General features: G+C 51.3%; 1 protein-coding gene across 15 annotated transcripts in view; it reads right to left on the reverse strand.

Moving 5' to 3' along the window:
- Positions 1–21,514, reverse strand: part of Bcl11b (BCL11 transcription factor B) — a 91,571-nt gene that overhangs the window by 18,225 nt on the left and 51,832 nt on the right. Inside the window, exon 1 of one of the 15 annotated variants that reach the window (XM_052738925.1) lies at positions 2,782–2,971. The exons of the other annotated variants lie outside the window; for them this stretch is intronic. Coding sequence (XP_052594885.1) covers positions 2,782–2,956 — 175 coding nt within the window. The 5' untranslated portion in view covers positions 2,957–2,971. Of the gene's footprint in view, positions 1–2,781; positions 2,972–21,514 lie in introns of those variants that run through there. 15 annotated transcript variants of the gene reach the window in all.

Genomic DNA, 21,514 nt, shown 5'->3' on the forward strand with positions numbered 1-21,514 from the left:
AACCTGCGGCTCTTCTGCACAGCTTTCCCTCTGCCACCGTGCCAAGCTTCCTCCAGCCCTCTGCCGGCAGCCGGGCTGTGGTCATCCTCACCAGGCACAGCCCTACAGCACTGGAGTTTCCGGGTGCCCAGATGAACGATTAGAAAATCAGAGGACTCGGACGCAGGCCAACATCGCCACCATGGAAGACAGAAGTTAACCACATATTCGCACACAAAAAAAACTGAGGAATATAGGGGTGACAACACACATATACACAGACACACAGACACACACACATGGACGCAGACATGGGCATAGACACACACACAAAGGGACACACACACACGGACTCACAGACATGGGCACAGACACACACACAGGGACACACACACACACACACACAGGGACACACACACACAGGGACACACACGGACTCACATACATGGGCACAGACACACACAGGGACACACACGGACTCACATACATGGACACAGACATGGGCACAGACACACACACACAGGAACACACACACACACACAGGGACACACACACAGACACACACACACACACACACACACGGACACACACACACAGGGACACACACACACACACACACACACACACACACACACGGACACACATACACAGACACGGACACACAGACACTGACAAGGAAATAAATTAATGTCAGACAGTGGTTACTGCTATACTTGTAACATATCATCCTCCAAATACTGACAGCCCTAGCAAGGTGGCTGGGTGGCCTAGCATCTAGGTCCAGCCACAGCCTGTAACCCATACCAGCTGTACCAACTGGTCCTTCCAGCATCCTATCCACCACCCTAGGACAGGAGGAAGTACACACAGGCGGCCAGGAGGGCTAGCCCAGTGGTAAAGACGGTAGAGGCCGGAAGGGGTCCGGCTGGGGAACCGCAGCCCAGGACTGTAAGGTCTGGGGCCGGAAGGTACCTGGGCCTGGATACCGTACCAGAGAACCGGAAACCATGAAGCTCAGACCCCGGGGGAGGTGGGGTCCTGAGAATTCACATATCTGCAGAGCCTCAAGGCTGGCTGGCTGGGCAGTTGGCGGAGAGCTGTCAGTGGAAGCCAGGGTTTTGGCTGGGCCCAGGAAACCACGCCTGTGTGGTCACATGGTGTTCCAAAGGAGCTGGGCACAAAACCCATTGACCACCCAACTCTAGATTTCTTGAAGGTGAATCTCCTGAGGGAGGCCATGACGCCCGACACCTGGCCCTACAGAGTGTCACAGTGATGAGTTCATTTAAAGCCACAGAACACCATTCTTGGAAATAGTTACAACATGGGTCATTAGAACAGGCATTTGCCTGAGAGCAGCCTGGGTCCTGACTCCTAAGAATGCGGGGGAAGGGGGGGGGGCTCCAAGGAAAGAGGGAAGTGGAGAGGGAAAGGAAGAGTGGGGAAGGAGGTGGGGAAGAAAGGAAAGATGTCACCACCAAGCAAGTCCAGAGAACACTCTAGAGTCGCCAGGAAATTCCTAGAGACTCTACTCACCAAGACAAGTGTCAGAGCCAGGTACGGTGGCTCCTAACTGTAATCCCAGCACCTGGGAGGCAGGAGAGCTACTCTGAGTTAGAGACCAGCCTGGGCTACATAGTAAGTTCTGGGGTAGCCTGGGTTAAAGAGACTTTGTCTCAGAATGGGGAAGACTGTAGAGAAAACCAGTTTGATTACTTGAAAGTACAGGTGTCTGGCCCACCTGACCACACAAGTTCTTCGGGGAACGCCTGTGACAGCCAGCTTGCCACCTGAGACCCCTGCTGCCTGCATGGGACACATCAAAGTCACCCTTAAATCCGAGCCAATCATGTAACACTAAAATACGCTTTGGGGTAAAATTTGACAGTGGAATTCAATCTCAATTTCTAAGGCCTTAGATTCCTTCCTGTTGATATTCTGCAACATAAAAATGGATCTTCACATTCCTGGGCCACTTTCTAGTCTTGGAAAACAGGCTAGACCACTGGTTCTCAATTTCACCCCTCTAGGGGCCTTTGTCTGGAGACATTTTGATTGTCGTGTCTAGCAGGAATAGAGGGGAGCTTCTGGCATCTCTTGGGCAAAGGCCTGGGAGGCCATGATGATGAGCAGGCCATTCCTCCCACACCCACAGTATGACCCTGGCCCCAACTGTACAGCCCAGAGGGTGAGCAGTCCCGGGCTGGACTCTTCAGCTTCTATACTGCCCCCACTCCCACCCACCTACCAGAAGAAAATACAGGAGGAAAGTGAGACCAGGGGTGAAGAGGAGAGAGAAGGGAAGGAGAGGTTAGAAGGGACAGCAGGCGGAAGACAGAATGGAGGAAACCACATCATCTCCCTCTTGTTGACAAATCTCAGAGCTGGTGGCTGCCTTGAAGCCTCCATGCCTTGGAACGGGGATGGCAGCTTGCAAAGCCAACGCAGGCAGAGACCCTGTCCCACTCTCGGCACCCCTGCCCCGCAGCCTGCCACCAAGCATCCCCATGTGTGGGGCACACACCCCTCCAGAACTTGGCAGCCACGAGGGCAGGGCAGCAGAGGCTGCCCTAGATTTGGCAGCTCAGCTGCGAGCCCTGCAGTGGCTGCTGCATGAGACGAAAAACCCAAATACACTTCCTGAAGTCGGAGAGATAAAAATACAATTTCTGCTGCGTAGACCACTCTCGCGTTTCTGTGTTACATATGGGGAGGTGGGGGATGACCGTGCAAACATAAGTGATTTAAAAAAAAAAATGATCTAGAGAGATTACATAAAAAGCACAATTAAGGGACGCTCACCATCCTGGGGCCTTCCAGAGTGTGCCGCTTCTGGGCTATTTTTAGAACAATCACTGAAGTGATTCTTCTTAGTTGTAAAAACACTCCAAATCAGAAAGTCAATTTTTCCTCTATTTGCAGAAGTGAGCTGGCTCCTCTGGACGGAGCGCGCGTGTTTTGCTTGGCGCCTGTTCATAAGACTGTCTTGGCAGCGTTTCCTTGGAGCGCGCACGGTGAACCTGGCTCGCACACACAGTAGCACTTTCATTTGAAGCGCCCCAGCCACGCTTCCCTAATAACAGCCTGGGAACTGCAGAATGCCCGTGAGCCCAGCCCTTTAAATGGGGAACAGAGCAGGGCTCTGGGGCCGGCTCACCACAACAGGGACTTAGGCTCAGGCCTTCTGTCCAGAAACAAGGCTCCCATTAAAAGCGGAAAACAAAACAATACCAGCAAACTACTTTCTGGCAACATCCACACGCTAACTCTCATCTACACACACACACACACACACACACACACACACACACACACAGAGAGAGGCCCACCCTTGCTGGCTCCTTACAGCATCCTGCCACCCCCGACAGATGCCAGTGTTTCCAGTCACACTGACTGGGTGGACAGACCTGGCTGTCCAGCTTCCTCGCCTTAGCTGCATTTGAATGAGTGAGCTCTAGTCTCCTCAACCATGATGTGACTAATACCCATATGAAGACATAAGAAAAAAGGCATGGAAGGGGGCTATGTCTGGTCAATGCTCTGTAGACACAGCCCCCTTACCTGAATGGTAAGACTACAAGGAGTAAGTGAATAAGTGATTTAAGTGAATGAATGAGTGACTACATGAATAAGTAGTGAGTAAGTCAGTGATTGAGTGAACGATTAAATGGTGAGTAAATAATGAATGAGTGAGTGAACGAATGAATGAACGCAAACCGGCAAGACAGGGCTACAAGGTCCCATCTCACAACTACTTGTGAGCAAATTCCTCTCCATCACAGATCTGTTAGTCCCACTTGGCCCTGCAACGGGATCTGCCACTCAAAGGAGGAATCACAGGTACAATTTCCATCCCTCCACAGCATCAAGAAATGTAGCTATTTGGGCCTCTCAGAGCTGGCTCGTCACTACCGGCTCTGTTTCACACATTCCCTTTTCTTTCTCTCTCTGTGTTGTTTACAAAGGTTTCATTATGTTTTCAACTAATCAGAAAGGCCCCGCTAATACACAATTAACATGTGATTATAAAAAAAAATTAAAATAGCTTCCAGAAGAAGGAAACGTAATTAAGTAGAGAATGCTTTTCAATAAGAGCTTGCTTTAACCCATTGTTAGAACACAGTCTCCGTTCGTCCACAATGCCTGGAACAGATGCCAAGGGCAGAATGTTAAAAGCAAGTGAAAAAAAAAAGGACATTATTCTGGGGGAATAATAACCACCACTTGGCACAATGCGCCAGGGAACTCAGATTCCGGCAGCAGAGGGGCGACCTCCCCCAATCCACTTACACGCTGCAAAAATACTTCCCTTCCACAGATGTAAAGTGAATGACTGTGGCCAAGCCCTGGACAATTGGAACAAGTGCCCAAGGTGTAAGGGGCAATAGGGTACACACAGGTCTTCAAAGCCCTCTGCTAGCAGACGTTCTAGTCTCTGGGAGTGGGGCTTCATTGAGGAATCCCATGCTCATTGCTATTGATTATTTTCTTTTAAATAATCTGGGTGCGAATTCCAAAAGGCTCTGTCTTCCAAGCCAGAATGGATTCGAACCGGCTGTTCAAGAAGCCAGTGGGCAAGTCATGTAATCTCTTTCCCTACATCACTAGAAATACTTCTTTATGCCCCCAGATGCAGCCATTTCATTGGTCCTGATGCAGGTTGATACAGCTTGAGGAACTGGCTCATCTCTGCCCATCAGCATGGCCCCAAAGCAAACTGGAAATCTGACAGTTCCCAAAAAGATGGGGGTTTCATGAGAGCCAAACACATGCGTGACCCACGATGCATCTGGGGCTCATGGTGGTTCTCCCAAACATGGTGGAAAAGAAGCATGTCCAGGACCTGTCTTCCCTCTATGGACGCTTAGCCTAGGGCTAGATCCAGGCTTGAGCATCTAGTTCCCCTGTACTGGTCTAGCAGTACAGGCTGGTGATATTATCACTAGGAAGAGGCCTGGGGTGTGGTCAAGACACCATCATCCTATTTCTGCGCTTTGAGCCAGTTCATGTGACCTATACTATGCTCAGGCAAAGAATTTAACACCACAGCTAAGTAACTGGACAAGGCACCTACCTTCTCTCAGTCTGTCCCTGGTTGTGAAATTCCCTGTCTATAAAAGAGCTTTGGAGAGGGGTGGGGGGATTGTTCCTGGGTGATAGTCCTAGAGGAAGAAGAGGAGGCAGCCAGGCCTGGAGGATGTATTCAAGAGCCAGCCTTTAACCAAAGGGCATACTGTCTTCCGTGGCAACAGCCCCAGGAGGAGGCTAACAGCCAGACATGAGGATGGGCATCTCATCATGCTCACATGGCAATCCCATCTTACCATGGCTCCCAAGGGGGGCAGCAGCGCCAGAGCACCAGAGTGCAGCTTATTTTCCCACAGAACCGCATTGACAGAGGGAAGGCATTGAGCAGGACAGAGCCCCACCCTTCCCACTCCAGCTGGCCTTGGCTCAGAGCTTCTGATGGCCAAGATGGCCAATCCAGGTCTCAGCTCTTAAGACTACTGTCCCACTAAGGTGAGGGAAGGACCTTTGTCTCCTGAAGCAAAGCCAGGTGATGCTCTCTGAAGTGTGCTGAATGAGCCAGAATGCGCTCCCTCGTCTACACTTACAAGTCTTGCGCAGCAAACCCACCCTAGGCACCCACAGCAGTCCACTCTGACGCACAGCCCAGTTCATATCCAATGGCTCCCCAACATCCCCCTGGCTTCCTCTGTGGTACACTCCATCATACTTCTGCCGCCCACGGCTGACTAGAGCTCAAAGGAAGATAGCACTCCTGGCATCCTAACCTGGTCCCACTCTATCCAAGGACACTTCTCTGGGCTCAACACCCTCGACAATATCATGCCCTCCTGAGGCTTGCTGAGCAGTTCAGAATGCCTTTAGCAATCCCAGGTGAGGTTTGGCCACTTTGGATTACAGTCTGAGAATCCAAAGCCCCAAGACATAACAGCAACCTTCCAGAGGCCACACTATCCCAGGGCTTCTGGCGTAGAAGCACTCAAAACATGACACAAATGCCATCCCTTTGTCTGCACCCTGAAAAGACTGGTCTCTCATGGGCAGGAGCCTGCCCCACTCACCCCTGCAATCCTATCACCATATAGCACATAGTAGGTAATCAAGCAATTCCTGCCGGATTCATCTGAGATGCTCTCCTACCCACTACCCAGAAGAGCTGTTAAAATTCTGCAGTCGGCACCCGCCCTGCGCGTCTGCACCATGCAGCAAGAACTGACAATTCTTCCTAGATAAATATCTGGAAAGAAGTGGAGAAACAATTAAAACTAGAAGCTAATAAATGATGAAGAAACCCAGGAGCCAAGTCCTGGCCCACTTCCCAGTTTTCATTCATGCATCAAAAAAGCCCCAGCGGTCCGAGGCTTTGAGAGGGCAGCTGGGCAGTGGGGCTGTCCGGTGTAATATAAATGGGATGTGATATGATCGAAGGTACTCATTGATTCCCACAGCAGACACTATCTCCCGGTGCCCCCCACCTCCTGCCACATCTCCCCAGCCAAGCCCCCTTCTCCGGGAACACGTGACAGATGATCTTGTAACCAGGCAACCAGGGGGAAGAAAGGTTCCCAAGTTCCTCTACATGAGCGAGCAAGGATGGCTGCGTTCTTTGCATGGTGGCTACTGGCTGCAAATATCTTTTCTGGGTCTTAAAGAGCGGGGCAGGGACAACATTCAAACACCTCAGCCTCCCTGTCCGCACCAGGTGGGCTGACCCGTTGGGCGTGTGGCAGCTCCTTGTCTTCTCCAGACACCATCACTCGAAGCTGGCTCCCAACAGTTGGCAGTGACAGGCCCAGGACACTGTCTTTCCAGAACAGCCCCCGCTCTGCAGCAGCCCCCCACCTTTCCTGACCATGCTGGGCCCCAGCTGTGACAACAGGCGAGTGCCCGCCCTCAAGGTGGCTGGAAGGATGATGGCACTGTGAAGAAATGCCCGCCTAGTCAGAGTGTATGTGGGTGTCTGGTAAGATGGCAGGATATGAAGGGGTCTCGAGGGTCTTACGAGTGAAATGGAGTCCTATGGATGGTCATGGTGTGCACCTGCAACCTCAAAAACCATGAAGGTCCTCAGGGTGGAGGAGGCATCCCAGAAGCCCGACACCCTGTGCTTACTTTGGTACCTAACCTGCTGGGTGTTTAGTGGGGGGGTGGGGGGGAGTGGTGTTCAGGTTCCTAACCTCAGAGAAGAGAGTCTACCATACTAACCATGGTGCTATCAAGGCTCAGGCTGGAAGTTGTGGAAAGAAAAAGAACCTACTATGTGCTGGGAATGTCACTCAAATGCTTCTCCTATACTTGAGGATTTCCTCTCATACTGGCAATTTACTTATCATTTTTGTTGTTGTGGTTCACAGTTGGAAGAGCTGAGGCCCCACACCAGAGCCAGGAGCCACAACGGGCCTGCCCTTCTGCATCCCTGGTCCCTGAGTCCTTGGGTGTACAACCCAACCTCTGCTAACAGTCACTTTGCTTTAGAGTACATTCTAGATGGAAGGCTGGTGACACAGAGCCAGAAGCAAGGAGCGGGTATGTAGGAAGAAAAGGGTCCCTGGGCAGAGGACACACAGCATCAGGGACCCGGCAAGTACCACGCACCACCCTGGAGGCTAGAGACCCAGTGGCCTCTCCTGCCAATCAGCAGAAGCTACTATGCAAAGCAGGGTCCCACGCTTTGAATTCACGGCAGAAATGTCATTTTCTCTCTCTCTAATATCCATAGTTCACCTAATAAAGAAAATGAGTGAGGATGAGAAATTGAAAATTGGAAAGAGAATAATTTTTTCTTTATATGACAAGACTCCAGCCCCTCTGGGTGTCAGGAGGTGTCGAGGGGCATTCAAGAAGGAAATGAAGACCTTGCTGGAGGGGTGGGGGCGGGTGGGGGAATCACCTGCATATCTAGTGAACCCCTTCTGATAATACGGAGAGGCCCACCCGCTCTGGCCCCCACCCAGCTGCATGCACAGAATAGGATTATTATGACATCTATCTGAATGTCAGTGACCAAAGCCTAAGGCTGGTGTACAGTTCGGGTGGTGGAGGCTTGGAAGCCATCCTTCAATTTATCAGCAGCATGAAGGAACCCATCCTTAGACAGTCATCTCCCACACATCTCTGCCCTGGGATATGGGGCTCTGAGGGTCCCTGGACTCCTGCCTCCCCATTTGGAGCCCCCAGTGGGGTATGGAAATAACACCAATAAACAGAAGGTACCTCCCAGGACACAAGGGCGTGGAGCGGTGTTGGGAATCGATCAATCACAGCCCGCTGACACTAGCATCTCCAGTGCATCCCCATTACATCTAAGGGCGGAATGGTTTTCTGGGAAGAGAAAGGCAGAGCTAATGAAACCACAGGCTTGGCACAGGCTGCTGGCACAGGGTACCCAGCCAGAAGCTTTCTTCTCCCATCAGCAAAGTCACTGAAACTTTGGGAGTTGAGGTCACTGAGTTCTCTGCTTTTCTTTCAAAGGTCAAGTTCGTCTTGAAGGAAACGTACAAGATACAGACAAGGATGCGGGAGAGAACGTAAACACTAGCGTATGTTATGCTCCGTTAGACCCAGGAGCTGCCATTCACTCTGGTATCAGACCTACACAGCGGTATCCTCACGTCACAGTTGGAATTTGTTCTTGTACCTCTTGGCATTTCCCCCACCCCTGAAAACGCCTGTGATGTTGCCATTTTTAATTGCTCTGTAATGTTCCTTCCTGTGTCAGCTTTCACGACTCTCTCTTCCTATGGGAATCGACTCCCTTCCAGTTTCCCACCTATCACAAGGATGCCACAGGTGTTTGCACATCCCGATGCACCTCTATGGTCAGTCTTCGTGGTGTCCGTGGAGAAGCATCCCTAAGACAATGGCACTGAGTGCTCTTATCACATGCTTCCAGCTCCCATATGCAGACAGCTCCATCTGGACACCCACCCTCAGGCCCCAAGGATACTGGCCTCCCCTACCAGAGACCAGTACATCAGGAAAAAATTCCCTCTATGCCACGAATTACCATGGAAAAACATTGCCCGTCGAAGGCCAGGAGGAGGTGGCCTCTCATTGTGCCTGCCAGGCACATCGCCGTCTCCCAGAAGCAGGCTAGCCCCGGTGACATGCCTATGTACCTCACTCAGGCTCCCAAGTCACAGAACAATGCTCTGTCCACAAACAATCATGTTTTCAAAAACAAACAGAAAGAGCGTGGCTGGTACTTTCCCAATCCTTTCCACTTCCTGGAAATGTGAGATAATGAATAAAAATGTTCATTACTGAATTATTCACTTTTCCTCCCGATTCACATCCTGGTAATTACCGTGACCAGCCTAATAAAAACTGCTACAAACCGAGGGTCAACTGGCAGTTAGAAGTGTTCATTTTCATTTCAATGTATTCATCTCTGGCTCCTAATGGCCTCATTTTCTCCCATGCTCCTTAATAAATACCACTGAATTACAGGTTAAATAGCTAAATTAAATTATTGCAATTATAGCGTGCAGAGCCCTGAATCTGGGTTTACCTTTCCTAGTTCAATTAGAGGCGAAGTTTCAGCAGCCGCAGAATCCTGATTGCTGTCAATAATCTCAACGCTGAGAGTCTCGCCCAGATATTTGGTGGGGTTTTATTCTCCCTTCTCATGTCTAAGGGGCTGATTGGAGCGCTCTCCAATGCAACCGAATCACACAATCAAAAGTGGTTTTTGGAAATCGACCACAAGACATAATTGGTTCTTTTCTACTGAAAAGAGAGAAGACTTAGCAGGGTTCTGGCTTAGATGTGTGTGTGTGTGTGTGTGTGTGTGTGTGTGTGTGTGTGTGTGTGTGTGTGTGTGTGTGTGTGTACATAAGCCCCATTTCTGAAGGGGAAAGGACATTTTAACACATACAAACAGACACTCTCTTTCTCATGCCACCAGCCCAGAGTCATTTTCCTGGTCCACACTAAAGAACTTGTTCATTATTTAAATATATTCTTCGAATGCTGGTTGCTTTTACCTCTCCACAGGATTAATTATCCAGCATCCCCTATAAGACAGAGTATCTTAATAATACAAAGTGCCTGAGAAGGAAAAGAAAAAAAAACCAAAATCTGCCAGTTCTGTTTCCCCAAACTGCAAGCTATGACAGTCTATTTCTTGTGTAACAGCTCCCCCTGACTTCTCCATCCCTCGGCTTCGAAGGCAACGAAGTCTACCACGGACAGGGACTCCTGTGTTTTTTAAACAACACTGCTATTAACACAAAGCACAGGTAGGTGGCAAAACCCCAAGAGCCCACCAAGAGTATATAGAAATCCAGATGTGGTAGGAGTCTGCGGCGGGGAGAAGAGCCCTCGGTCCAGGCACTGAAGGCCAGGTCTGGCTAGTGCTAAAGAGACAAACAGCAGACTCCCTGGCAACCAGAGGAGGGGATCCAGTGGAAGAAAACCCATGCCCCCTACCATTGCTACGTGCCAAAAACCAGGACCCATTACCCAAGCCAAGGGATGTGAGTAGTCTCCAAGATCCTAAGCATAGATGTAGATGGCTATGTAAGTCTTTATGCTTGCTGAAGGCATGAACCTGCAACCCCTACTCCCAAGCAGAAAAGGATGCCTCCACTTTAGGCCCAGAACAACCAAGGCAAGGGGACGGTGTCCAATTGTCCACGTGTTTACAGTCACAGCCACAGTCCCAGATCTCTGCAAATCTGCTCCAAGACCTAAGCTACAACCCCCTCCACATCCCCAGGGCTCTATGTCCCTGGCCTAAGGCAAGGGGCTGGTACAGTTGTTGCTGGCCTACCATAGAGGAGACCAGAAGCTGCCAGTGAGCCTGGAGCTTCCAGAAGGTTAAGTCTGCACCTCAGTGACCTCCAAGCAGGGGCCTCCCAGGTCAGCACAGAGCATACCAGGTCAACAAACTGGTGGTGAAGCACTGGCTATATAGAAGGCGTGGCTCTCAGGCCTCTCCTGGACCCCACAGGGCTACACAGGGCCATGGGCTCAGTCATCTCCAGCAAGCAGGGAGAAGGCAGAACACTGTGGCAAAGAAGGCCAAAAGGAATACACTACACCCCAGGTTCCCAAAGGGTAAGGCAAGTGGTCTGTGCCAATATGTCTACAAGGAAAGAAGTAATTCTGGCCAGGGATTTCTACCCTAAAGCAAGATCTGGGCTATCTCTAAAGAAGGCCGGGAGATCACACTGGCCAGTAGCTAAAGAGCTGTTACATACAACACATATACTGCTGGAAATGAGGAGGAGAGCATGAAAACACACACAAACACACACACACACACACACACACACACACACACACACACACACGCACGCACGCACGCACGCACCAGATACACTCACATCTACACTCACATCTTGATTCAATCCTGGCAACAAGCTGAGGAACGCACCAGCACCAGCACCACTGTTCATCTCACGGTCCATCTGAGATGCTTCTTCCCCATTAGAGATGAGGAACCTCTAGGGCTCAGAGAAGTGAAGTCCCGAACCTAGGGTCACACAGCTGGAAACCACTGAGTCGTTACTAAATAGGTTGTTCCCTGAGAAATGAGCAACCCACTCTTACCCTAGAGCAGTGGTTCTCAACCTTCCTAATGCTACAACCCTTTAGTACAGTTCCTCATGACGTGGTGTCCCCCACAAAGAATTATTTCACTGCTACTTCAAATTTTGCTACTGTGATGAACTGTAATGTATAAATGTCTATGTTTTCTGTGAAAAGGTCGGTCAACCCCAAAGGGGTTGAGACCCACAGGTTGAGAAACATTGCCCTTGAGTTACAGTTAGAATCTTCTCATGTCTTAGCTATAGCATATTAAGTACTAGATTCAGATTCTTCAGGATAGGACAGCTTTTGGAATCATCTCTGTAACATGCCATTTACCTATGTTCTGGACATCTCTGGATTTGAGTATGTGTCTCTTGTTGGATGTTGTTCTTGTTGGTTGTTGTTCTGTTTTGTTTGGGTCATTACCCTTCATTTCTCCTGGACAATATCTGATAATCATTCCTATTGCGCATAGCTTTGTGTTAGGTTAGAACGTTCTGGTTAGACATTCGAGCAACGTGTTTGCCTTCAGACGCTGCCAGCGGCCAGTTCCACCTCCCCTTTGCATTACGTCCCAGGCACTCCGAGGATGAGCATTGCTGGCTGATAACAGGTCTCAGGAGAGTCTCTCTGCCCTTGAACCCTGTGCTCTGATAGCTCCTCCACCTGCTTGGCAGGGCATGAGATGTCTCTGTCCCCATGAATGTGGGCTCTGACTCCCAGCAGACCTCTCGACATCCAGGCTGTGGCACACTGCTCACTGTCTGTTGGGACCCACACCGAGGTCTCCAAACAGATGACAGGGAGAGGTGGCACCTCAACCATGCACACACCAGAGCCCCTTGCTTGGCCTTGCCAATTAGACCCTTTTCTTATATGGAGAAAGTGCCTGACACTGAAGTGAATAAAGCAATAAGAGTTCATTTTGGCTCTGTGTCAAAGGAAGACAGTCCGCCGCCGCAGTAGAAAGGCATGGTGAGAACGCATTCACGGTCAGGAAGCAGAGATGGATGTGACTCTCGGCTCCCTTCCAGAAGCCCAGCCGACAGGACAGTGCTGCCACATTCTAGGTATGTCTTCCCTCCTCACTCAACCCTCTCCGAAAACACTCTGTGGCACCCTGAGATGCGTCTCCCCTAGGCGATTAAAGACACAATCTGACAGGGATAAACCATCACATCTGGCGATCCTTTTGACCAAGTATGGAGCTCAGAGGGATTCTTATTATAATGTTGCCCTCTGCAGTAAGCTCATCCAAGAATGGGGGACGGTGATCTTCTCTTTCTGCCGACCACCTGCTGGAGTTTCCATCAGAGAAGGTGACGAGTGATAATTTAGTGAGCTACCCAAAGCATACCTCAGAGTAGAGAAGAAGACAGCCCAGGCCTGCAGAGGGAAGACTCCAATGCAAGCATTCCCCTCAGGAGGGGACATAAAGGACACCAGAGGAAGGCCAGGGGCTCATGAGACAGAAGACCAAGGACCAGTCTCTTGTAGACACACACAGACCAAGGGTCAGTCTCTTGTAGACACACACAGCCTGAGGAGAAGGAAGAGGTTATATCTTAGCTACTGGAGCCAAAATCCAAGAGCACTTATGGGTATAGAGCTACTGAGCCACCCTGACCCAGTGTAACTCAAGATGGAGACAATGAGATAGGTCTAGAGCTGGACAGAACAAGCCTAAGTCTCCCAGAGCTTTGGCTCTGGCTCTGGTCACAGAGAAGGTAGACCAGAAGCCTCTACAGCCCCACCAAGATGGCACCTCCCACTCAAGCGCTCTGGGAAAAGGCCAGATGCTGAGAGACCACCTCCATGTAGGGCCAGGTCCACCCTCGGTGGCCAATGCCCACCCCTGTCTGGCAGGATAAATAGCAGCCTTCTCAAGCCCCTCCTATGCCAGGGGAAGTACAAGGCTGAATCCAGCCACATGGTATCTCAATGAACCCCCTAGAATGAACCCCGGAAGAGAATACAGAGGCTGAAGATGGGACACGGCTTCCAGCAACGACCAGTCCACTCTCCCCACAGGCTCTGTTCTTGTCCTCTATAACCTTAGAGGGCATCGCAAAAGGCAGAAAGGGCACCAGCTCAGCCAGAATAGAGAAGCTTCTAGGATGAGATATCCCTGAATCATGGAGGCCTTTCTAGCAGCTGGTAATGTGGGTCCAGAACGAGAGACTGCAGAATCCACGTCTCCTTTCTTAAAGCTTGGGTCACTGAAGTTAATGGGAGAGAGTATATACACCAGAACCCTAAGGGCCAAGGTGGGGAAGCAGGTAGGGTTCTTTGCCGGCTCATTCACTGGACAGGCATTTCCTGAGCACCTACTCTGTGCTGGGCACTGGGGAATCCACAGCAGTTCATTCACTCACTCCGTGCCCATTCGTTATTCACTCACCACACAGATGGGTCTGCTAAGCGCATCTTTGGATCAGGCAATGTACTGGGGTGTGGAGGGGCATTAGGAAAGAGAAACCCCCTACCCAAGGCACCTACAGGATGCTAACAAAGGAAGGGACAGAAAGCTGTGGGTCAAGGAAGGAAGAGGGCACAGCTTGCTGTGTAACTAATCCTACATCAGCAGGCCACGCCCTTGGGTCCATACCTCAGCTGCTGAGCCTCACCAGGCTCTCAGCAGAATCCAGAAAGCCTTGCTGCTTCCCATCCTTAGCTTCTCCAGATGGAAAACCTTCCTTCCTTCCTAGGGGCTCCCAGACACTGCCCAGCCCCAAAGCATGGATATTCTTAGACTTCCCTAGTTAGGGACCTACCTGCCTTAGAATGTAAGAGGCTGCCTCTCGTACAATGACTCGGGGTTCCAGCCAAGGGGGCAGAGTCCTAGACCCAGACAGTAGTTGTCCAAGGTGGCTAGCCATTCCCAGGAAGTCTGAAGGAAGGACGGGAGGCAGCAGGGAGGCTGGAAGGCCAGCACCGCCTCCGTTGGCTAGCCGCATCTGAGCACATTGCATCTGCAGAAGCCAACAGCTATGAGTGAGGTGGGCTAGCCAGAGGGAGGGGGCAAGAAGGGGACCTCAGAACCTCACCCCTCCACACAGAATCCGTGCTCCTCAGGCAGTACTCCTGTGACACTCTGCCAATATAACACAGTGACCGACCAGCATCCTCCACCAGCTACCTCCTCAACTGCCAGGGCTAGTGCCAGGCAGCCCAGAACGTGACAAGGGTCTAGGAACTTCTCTTTTTCTGCCATACACGAGCAGAGACCGACTAGGAAAGGAACACTTTAGACAGAACTGAGGCCCAGAGTGCTCTTCATTCTTGGGTCCCTGACGATGGCCAGGAAGGGCTGTGGGCATTCCATGTACAAAATACCAAAGCCATAAGGAAAACTCCTGAACCTTGCCGCATAAAGCCACCAGCTTCCTGGTACAGAGCCCAGATGAAGCCCACTGTGTGTGACCTGTGTGGTGCAATCTGTAGCACTGCTCTTATCAAGGGCATACTTGGAGAGGTGTGCTAGGCCCCAGATCACCTGCCCATGGGTCTGGTCACATGACTTCTGCAGGCAGAATATCTTCTGGCTGCTTCCCAGCTACACCTCTCAGGGCAGGGACAGAGAGGGTCCCAGGTGATCTAGAAAGCCCCTAAGGGCCTTGCTGGTGGCCAAGGGAACCCTGAAGCTAGTCATGACGCCGCTTTAATCCTGGGCTATTTCTTCAAAGCAGGGTGTCTAGAGGGTCTGAACCCCTAACAACAAACCTCCAGAGCTGTCTTCACTCTGGGGATTCCCATGTTCTGGAAGGCACATTCAACCCAAGGCCCTCAAGCAGCATGGGACCAAGGGTAGTTAGTCATGAATGCAGCCCAAGCCAAACACAGAATTCTGAACTTAAATAGTATGAGATTTTTTAGGACCATGGTGGCGCATGCCTTTAATTCCAGCACTTAGGAGCCAGAGGCAGACAAATCTCTGAGTTCAAAGCCAGCCTGGTCTATATAGTGAGTTCCAGGACAACCAGGGATACATAGTGAGATCCTGTCTCAGAAGAGAAAGAGAGAGAGAGAGAGAATGAGAATAACTCAATTTTGCAACTCCCAGGAAAGTTCTTTGCCCATGGGAATTCCATGTTGCAATGGCCAGACATTGGACAGGTCTGTCCATTCAGAGAAGTTCTGCACTCCACCCAGTGGTTGGACCTCTTTCCCACTTCTGGTGTCAGTCACATGCAGTTGACAGCCAGGCTGGCTACAGCAGCACCTAGGGAGAGGGGACAGTGGCATGAAGGCCCTCCTGCTTGTCTGGCTTGTCCTGGGTCGGCTCCAGGAGCCTCCAGGCTACCTGGGATGAGCCTCCTATCCTGAGGAGGACTGGCACCCACTCCACAGCTGCACCTCTTCCGGTCAGCAAGTGAGGGCAGGTAGCTTGGGAACTGAGTGGAAACACAGAACCAGCCCCTTCCCACCCTCCACCGAAGCAAAGGAAACAGAGCAGCTCAGGTCCCCCTACCAGAGTACACCCCAGACACTACTGACGAACACCACAGCAGCCCTGTGTAGAAGGGCCTGGGGGAAGGCAGCGAGGCCTCCTGGAATTCACCAGAGAGGAGGAGACGCGGGGAAGGGACACTGAGCCAATGGGGCTCGCCTAGTGATGCCCAGGACCAGTTGCCTTGTGGACCACCAGACCCACTTTCTGGGACAGACACAGAAGGAGGGGCCAGGGTGCAGGTCAAGAGAGCTAAGCCCTCTACTTTAGGATGCTTCTCAACTACTGTCAAGGTATCACAATGCTCGTCTCCCTCAGGCTTTGACCTTCTAAGCCTCAGTTTACCCATCTCTAAGATAGAAGTAGCCATCACCTCTGCAGGGCCTGAACAGAAGGCGGAAAAGGAAATGACCAAGCCACCGGTGGTAGGCGGGTATTCTCGCCTCTCTCTCAGTTCACATTCCTAGTGGACCCTAAGACTCCTTGTTGACATGCAGTGTCTGCTGACATCAGCAGAGAATTCTTGGGTGACTGGAGAACAGGCCATGGCCCTGGGGTGGAAACCCACAGAGACCACAGAGGCCATGTGACAGAACAAGGCGCAGCCAGGGGTAGGGCAGTATGAGGAGAGGCCCTACCCTGGATGTGATTCCAACAGAATCACCCGGGGAACACGTGGGACCCCAAGGGAAAAGTAAGCAGTGTGCCAGACCACCATCTCAGCAAGATGCCTGGGCGCCTGGCCCCGGGCTGGGGAGACTCAGCCTCAGTGAGCCAGTGCCTACTTTCCAAGCAGCCAAGAGCCACCTGGAGGGACCCTGGCATCCCTAGCACTGGTGAAATACGAGACCCCTGGGGTGGTCCTGGTTGATCTGCCATGCTATTTGCTTCTAAGTCTGGATCCTCTGGTCAAAGCCTTCCCTTCTCTGAGCTCCAAAGGCAAAACCAAGAAACTACAATGTATACAAGCCGGGGGGGTCTGACTTTGGCACACACCAGCTCTCACCGGGGAAGCTATTATCTATTGTGCCCCTCCCTCCATTCAGGAAAGCTCTGCCAGAACAGAAGTGAAGCTTCAACTCCTGGCCAGTATGATCAATTATTACTGGCTGCCTGACTATCAGCTTGAGCTATCCAGGTCAGGTGGTGATCACCTAGTAATGTCTGCCATGGGGCAGGAGGGATCCACTCAGACACGAATGCTGTGTGCATGCCTGGCCCAAATGCATCCTCGACATCCTGCTTCTTTCAGGAGAAATAAAGAGATGACACCAGGACTTAAAAAAAAAAAAAAGAAAGAAAGGCTGTTGAGCTGTTCCCAAAGAATTTCTGAAACCGCTGCAGAAGGGAGGGTTGACAAGCTACCCAAACCCCTGGGCCCCAGGGGCCCAGGGCAAGCATGCAGCTTTTAGCCATCTTGTCTGCAAAGATCCTTACTGTCCACGTCTTCCCTGGAGAGAAACCATTTCAAGATCTCACTGTCTCTCCAGCCACCATCTAGTGCCTTGCCTAGCTTTGTCTGCGTCAAAGAGGCTCCCAAATGACCCCGAGCTCGCACGAGGATGGAGAAGCCTGTTACCTCATGTCAGCCATGTTGAGGATTCTCCCTGCTCTGGACACAGCCTGACAAAACTGAGAAGCATCTTAGGGAGGGCCTCGCCCCGGCTGGATGGAGAGCAGGGAGCAGGCCTTCCCACTGGAGCACATTGTCATTGACAAAAGGGTTTCCAAACCTAGACAAGCCTAGGGTCCCAAGGTGGGGCCCAGCCTTCCCATCATCCCTTAGCTTTGGGGTTGCTACAGACTCATCAGATTATTATGGACAAGACACTTTTATCCCACATACATGGTCATTTACCAGATAGCAAGGTCAATCACAGCCTGCCTGGCTGGAGCCTACCATGTAGCAACCTTGCCCTGAGCACTGCACACACATGGACCAGTATAACACCATTATCTTCTAGGAGCAGGGAAGGAAACTGAGGCTGGAACACGAAGGTGAAGAGTCACCCAGCGTATAAAGGGGCAGAGCTGAGTCAGGCCAGGGCCCCTCTTGTACCCCACAGGGCTCTTCACGCCACCTCAGGCAGTACCATGAGAGCATCAAGGGGTACAGACACCCACCCTGAGCCAGCACCTGCACCCCACTGAGCCGCAGCAGGGCTGCGCACTTGGGTGCTGCTTCCACCCCCCACTTCTTCCCGCTGCTGTGCATTTATGGCCCCCCTTGAAGTACCACAGCAGCTAGTCACAAGCAGGCCCTCAGAGAGGAGCAGAGACATTCCTCATCTGGTGCATATTGTGCATGAATACATATGAGGACATGTGAACACATAGACCACCTACACTTGCATCTGAATGCACATGAACACACTCTGTGCATGTGTGAGCAAGCACATATAAATACACATTCGCATGTGTGCATGTGAGCACATACGTGCATTTACACCTGTGCACCCATCACCCATGCATCTGCATGTTTCCATACGTGTGCTCATGTGTACATGCTTGCCTGTATGTGTACATACATTAAGGCATGTCTATGCATGTTCACATGTTGCAGAACTACTAGTGTACCCACATGCTTACACACATGTTTATGTGCACACATGTCCCTCCTGTACACTCAGGCCCATTGTTCTTACTTCCTGGGTCAACACATGATCCTGGCCTGCCGGTCCATTTCCCACTCTGAGTTCACATCGAACTTGTCCCCTCCCACCAGAGCGCCCTGCAGCTGGGCCCTCCATTCCAAATCTTTGTTTATTTTATGGAAAATTTAATGAGTAAACGAACTGCCTTTCCGGACTGCGTTTCTCATCACTTTCTTGGGCTTCTTCTAACTTGTGAAAAGAGGAAACTTCAGCTTAATACAAGTAAATGAAGTTGAACCCCTGCCCACCCCCGCTCCCCACATCCCAAAGAGAAGTGTTATTCCAAACTCAGAAACCATACTCTATATCCCATTCCAAACCCAAAGCCTTTCTCATTGCACTCACCGGTTTCCACTCACTGATCCCCCTCACCGCACCCCCTCCCCCGCCCCCATCTCCCGAGGTCCCAGAACCTCTTCCTAGCCAAGAGGTTAATTTCAGCATCAGGTGAGCTGCAGCAACTCTCTGAAGGAAGAGAAATGAAAGCAAAGTGCCCCTCCCAACCTCTGAACTTCAGAGGCTGCCCCCCAAAGCTGCAGAGACACAATTCAGGTCCATTTGACAGCTGCACTTCCAGAGACCAGTGTTCTTCAACTGTGCCAACAACCTGCCCTTGTTCCGGACTAGAGCCGACAGCCGACACCATAGGAAACAGGCTCCTGACTGGGCTTCTGCTTTGACCAGGGCTCCAGGAGCCCCCAGAGACAGCCTAGGGCAGCCAGACACTGGGCGAGGCATGCGGGGTCCACAGGCAGATGAAACAGACCACGGTTGGCAGCAATAGGGACTCACAATGAAGGGGTAGAGGTGACGCCAACCTATTCCCAGGACCAGTGGGAACTTCCCTACCACAGTCTGTAGCAATAGGTGAGCTTGGACCTGAGAGGTCACAGTAAGAGGAACACACAGCGCGGAAAACTTGATGTCGTGGCCACAGTACTCTCCACTTCCTCACCAGCCTGGCTGCTTTTTCCCAAAGCAGGTCCAACCACCACCATCCCAGGGACACTTCTCTGCCAGGGTCTCTTCTCTGATCACCAGGGATGTCTGGGTCCACCCCCAACCTGAGCAGAAAGCCCCCTGGGGGGAGCAAACACCCCCTCCCAGTTCTGAGACAGAGTTGGACTCCCATCTCCTTAGAATTCACATGAGCAGCCAGCCATGGTACCTTATCAACCAGACATTAATCATCCGCGGCAATTAGATACTCAAGACCACGCACGGGGAATCTGATGAGCCCAGAACAGAGGAAGCCCAATGCACCAAACAGAAACCCTGGGTAAGCAGCAGCAGAGGGAGAGGGAGGCACAGAACATCCATGGCGGAGGGCTAGGCTACCAAGCGTCTGTTGGATTACCCAGCAGTGAGGTATAATTGCAAGGATTAGCATGAATGTGATGCTTCCCTTCCAAAAAAAATTCGAGGAACGTCAAAACTATTCTCATCTGGGCTGGTGTGACTCATGTTTTTAATAGAAGAACTTAATTTTACTCGGGAGGAAAATTGGGCTCAGGAAAACATTGTCTAAGAAACATTCATTTTCTACTCCGGACAACAGGAAACACCACCACCGCCCTGAAAGTAAAAATAAAGAACCTGAGCCAGACTCCCAGACCTTGTCGTGAGCCACGAGGTGTGTACCCCAAATGCCGCAACGGAGTGCGGTATTCAAAGGGAAAGTGGGGAGTTAAGTCAGACAGGTCCTAGCTCAGCCCAGTGGCCCCAGGCAAGGCCTGTCCCCTCTCTCTAGGACACATTCGGGTGGTACCTGTGGAACAAACCTGGCAGTGACACACAGGGGCCCCTGGAAACACTCCCCAGAGGGGCAGCCTGTATGACCAAGCACACGGACACACAGCTAAGGTGGATCTTTTTCCTGATCTCCAAGGATAGGATGACACCGCTCCCCACCACTACTGAAGAGAGACAAGCCACGCACTGTGGCCGTCTGGAATTGTTCCATCTAGGAGGGCAGGGTGAACCCACAGAGGGGCCGAGCCCAGGATACTGGCCCTTCCTACTCTGATTCTCAGATTCCAAACATAGCATGGGGAACCTGGGACCGTGGGTCACCACACATTAGCTGCCTCTTTAGCAGAGGCCATGCAACAACCTGCCCCGTGTGTTCCCAGCTGGCATCTGCAGAGACCCCACGATGCACAAACCTCTAGCCTACCTCCCTTTGCTGGGACTTCAATGAGTGACTAGGTTTCCATAAAATCTGAAGCTAGGGTGTGTGGGCTACAAGCTTCCCACAGCCTCTGCACCTGGCAAGATGCTGTCGCGTTTTCTGCCCCTTTTCCTTCCCATTGGACCTTCTTATTCACATAGGCCCAGCAGGTCCCAGTTGGTGCTACCTGTCATCTTGAAGGAGAGAGATGATGGAAGCTGAGGGGACTTGCAGGATCCCAGGTACCCCACTTACACATGTGAGAGGACTTTGCAGGTGAGTTTCCTGTCTGATGGTGCTGGGAAGGAGAATGCTATCAGATGCCTGTGTCACACATGCTGGGACCGAGTGCAGCTGACCAAGGTCTCTGTCCTGCCCCACAGTCTCCAACCCAGTGATGCTTCCCTCCCAGCCCCCACCCTGCAATTAAGAACAGATATGCAAATGTCCCTCCCCAAATCTTCCCCGGCCCTGCCCCAGCCAAGGGAGAGGCACTAATTTATAAGTTGCAGATAATGTCACCGACCATTCATCCAAATGTGTCACTAACATCCCATTAGACTGTAATTATTTTTTAATTAAAACTAAGAAAACTGGCATGCCTGCGCCGACTTTATGCATCTGTTATGGGTTAAAATAGCTTTTAAAAAATGTTTCAGAGACCACAGTCTATTGTGGCCGCGGCCTCTGCCAAAG

Source organism: Peromyscus californicus, unplaced genomic scaffold (assembly GCF_007827085.1).
Source record: "Peromyscus californicus insignis strain IS unplaced genomic scaffold, ASM782708v3 Scaffold_15__1_contigs__length_86483966, whole genome shotgun sequence".
NCBI lineage: Eukaryota > Metazoa > Chordata > Mammalia > Rodentia > Cricetidae > Peromyscus > Peromyscus californicus.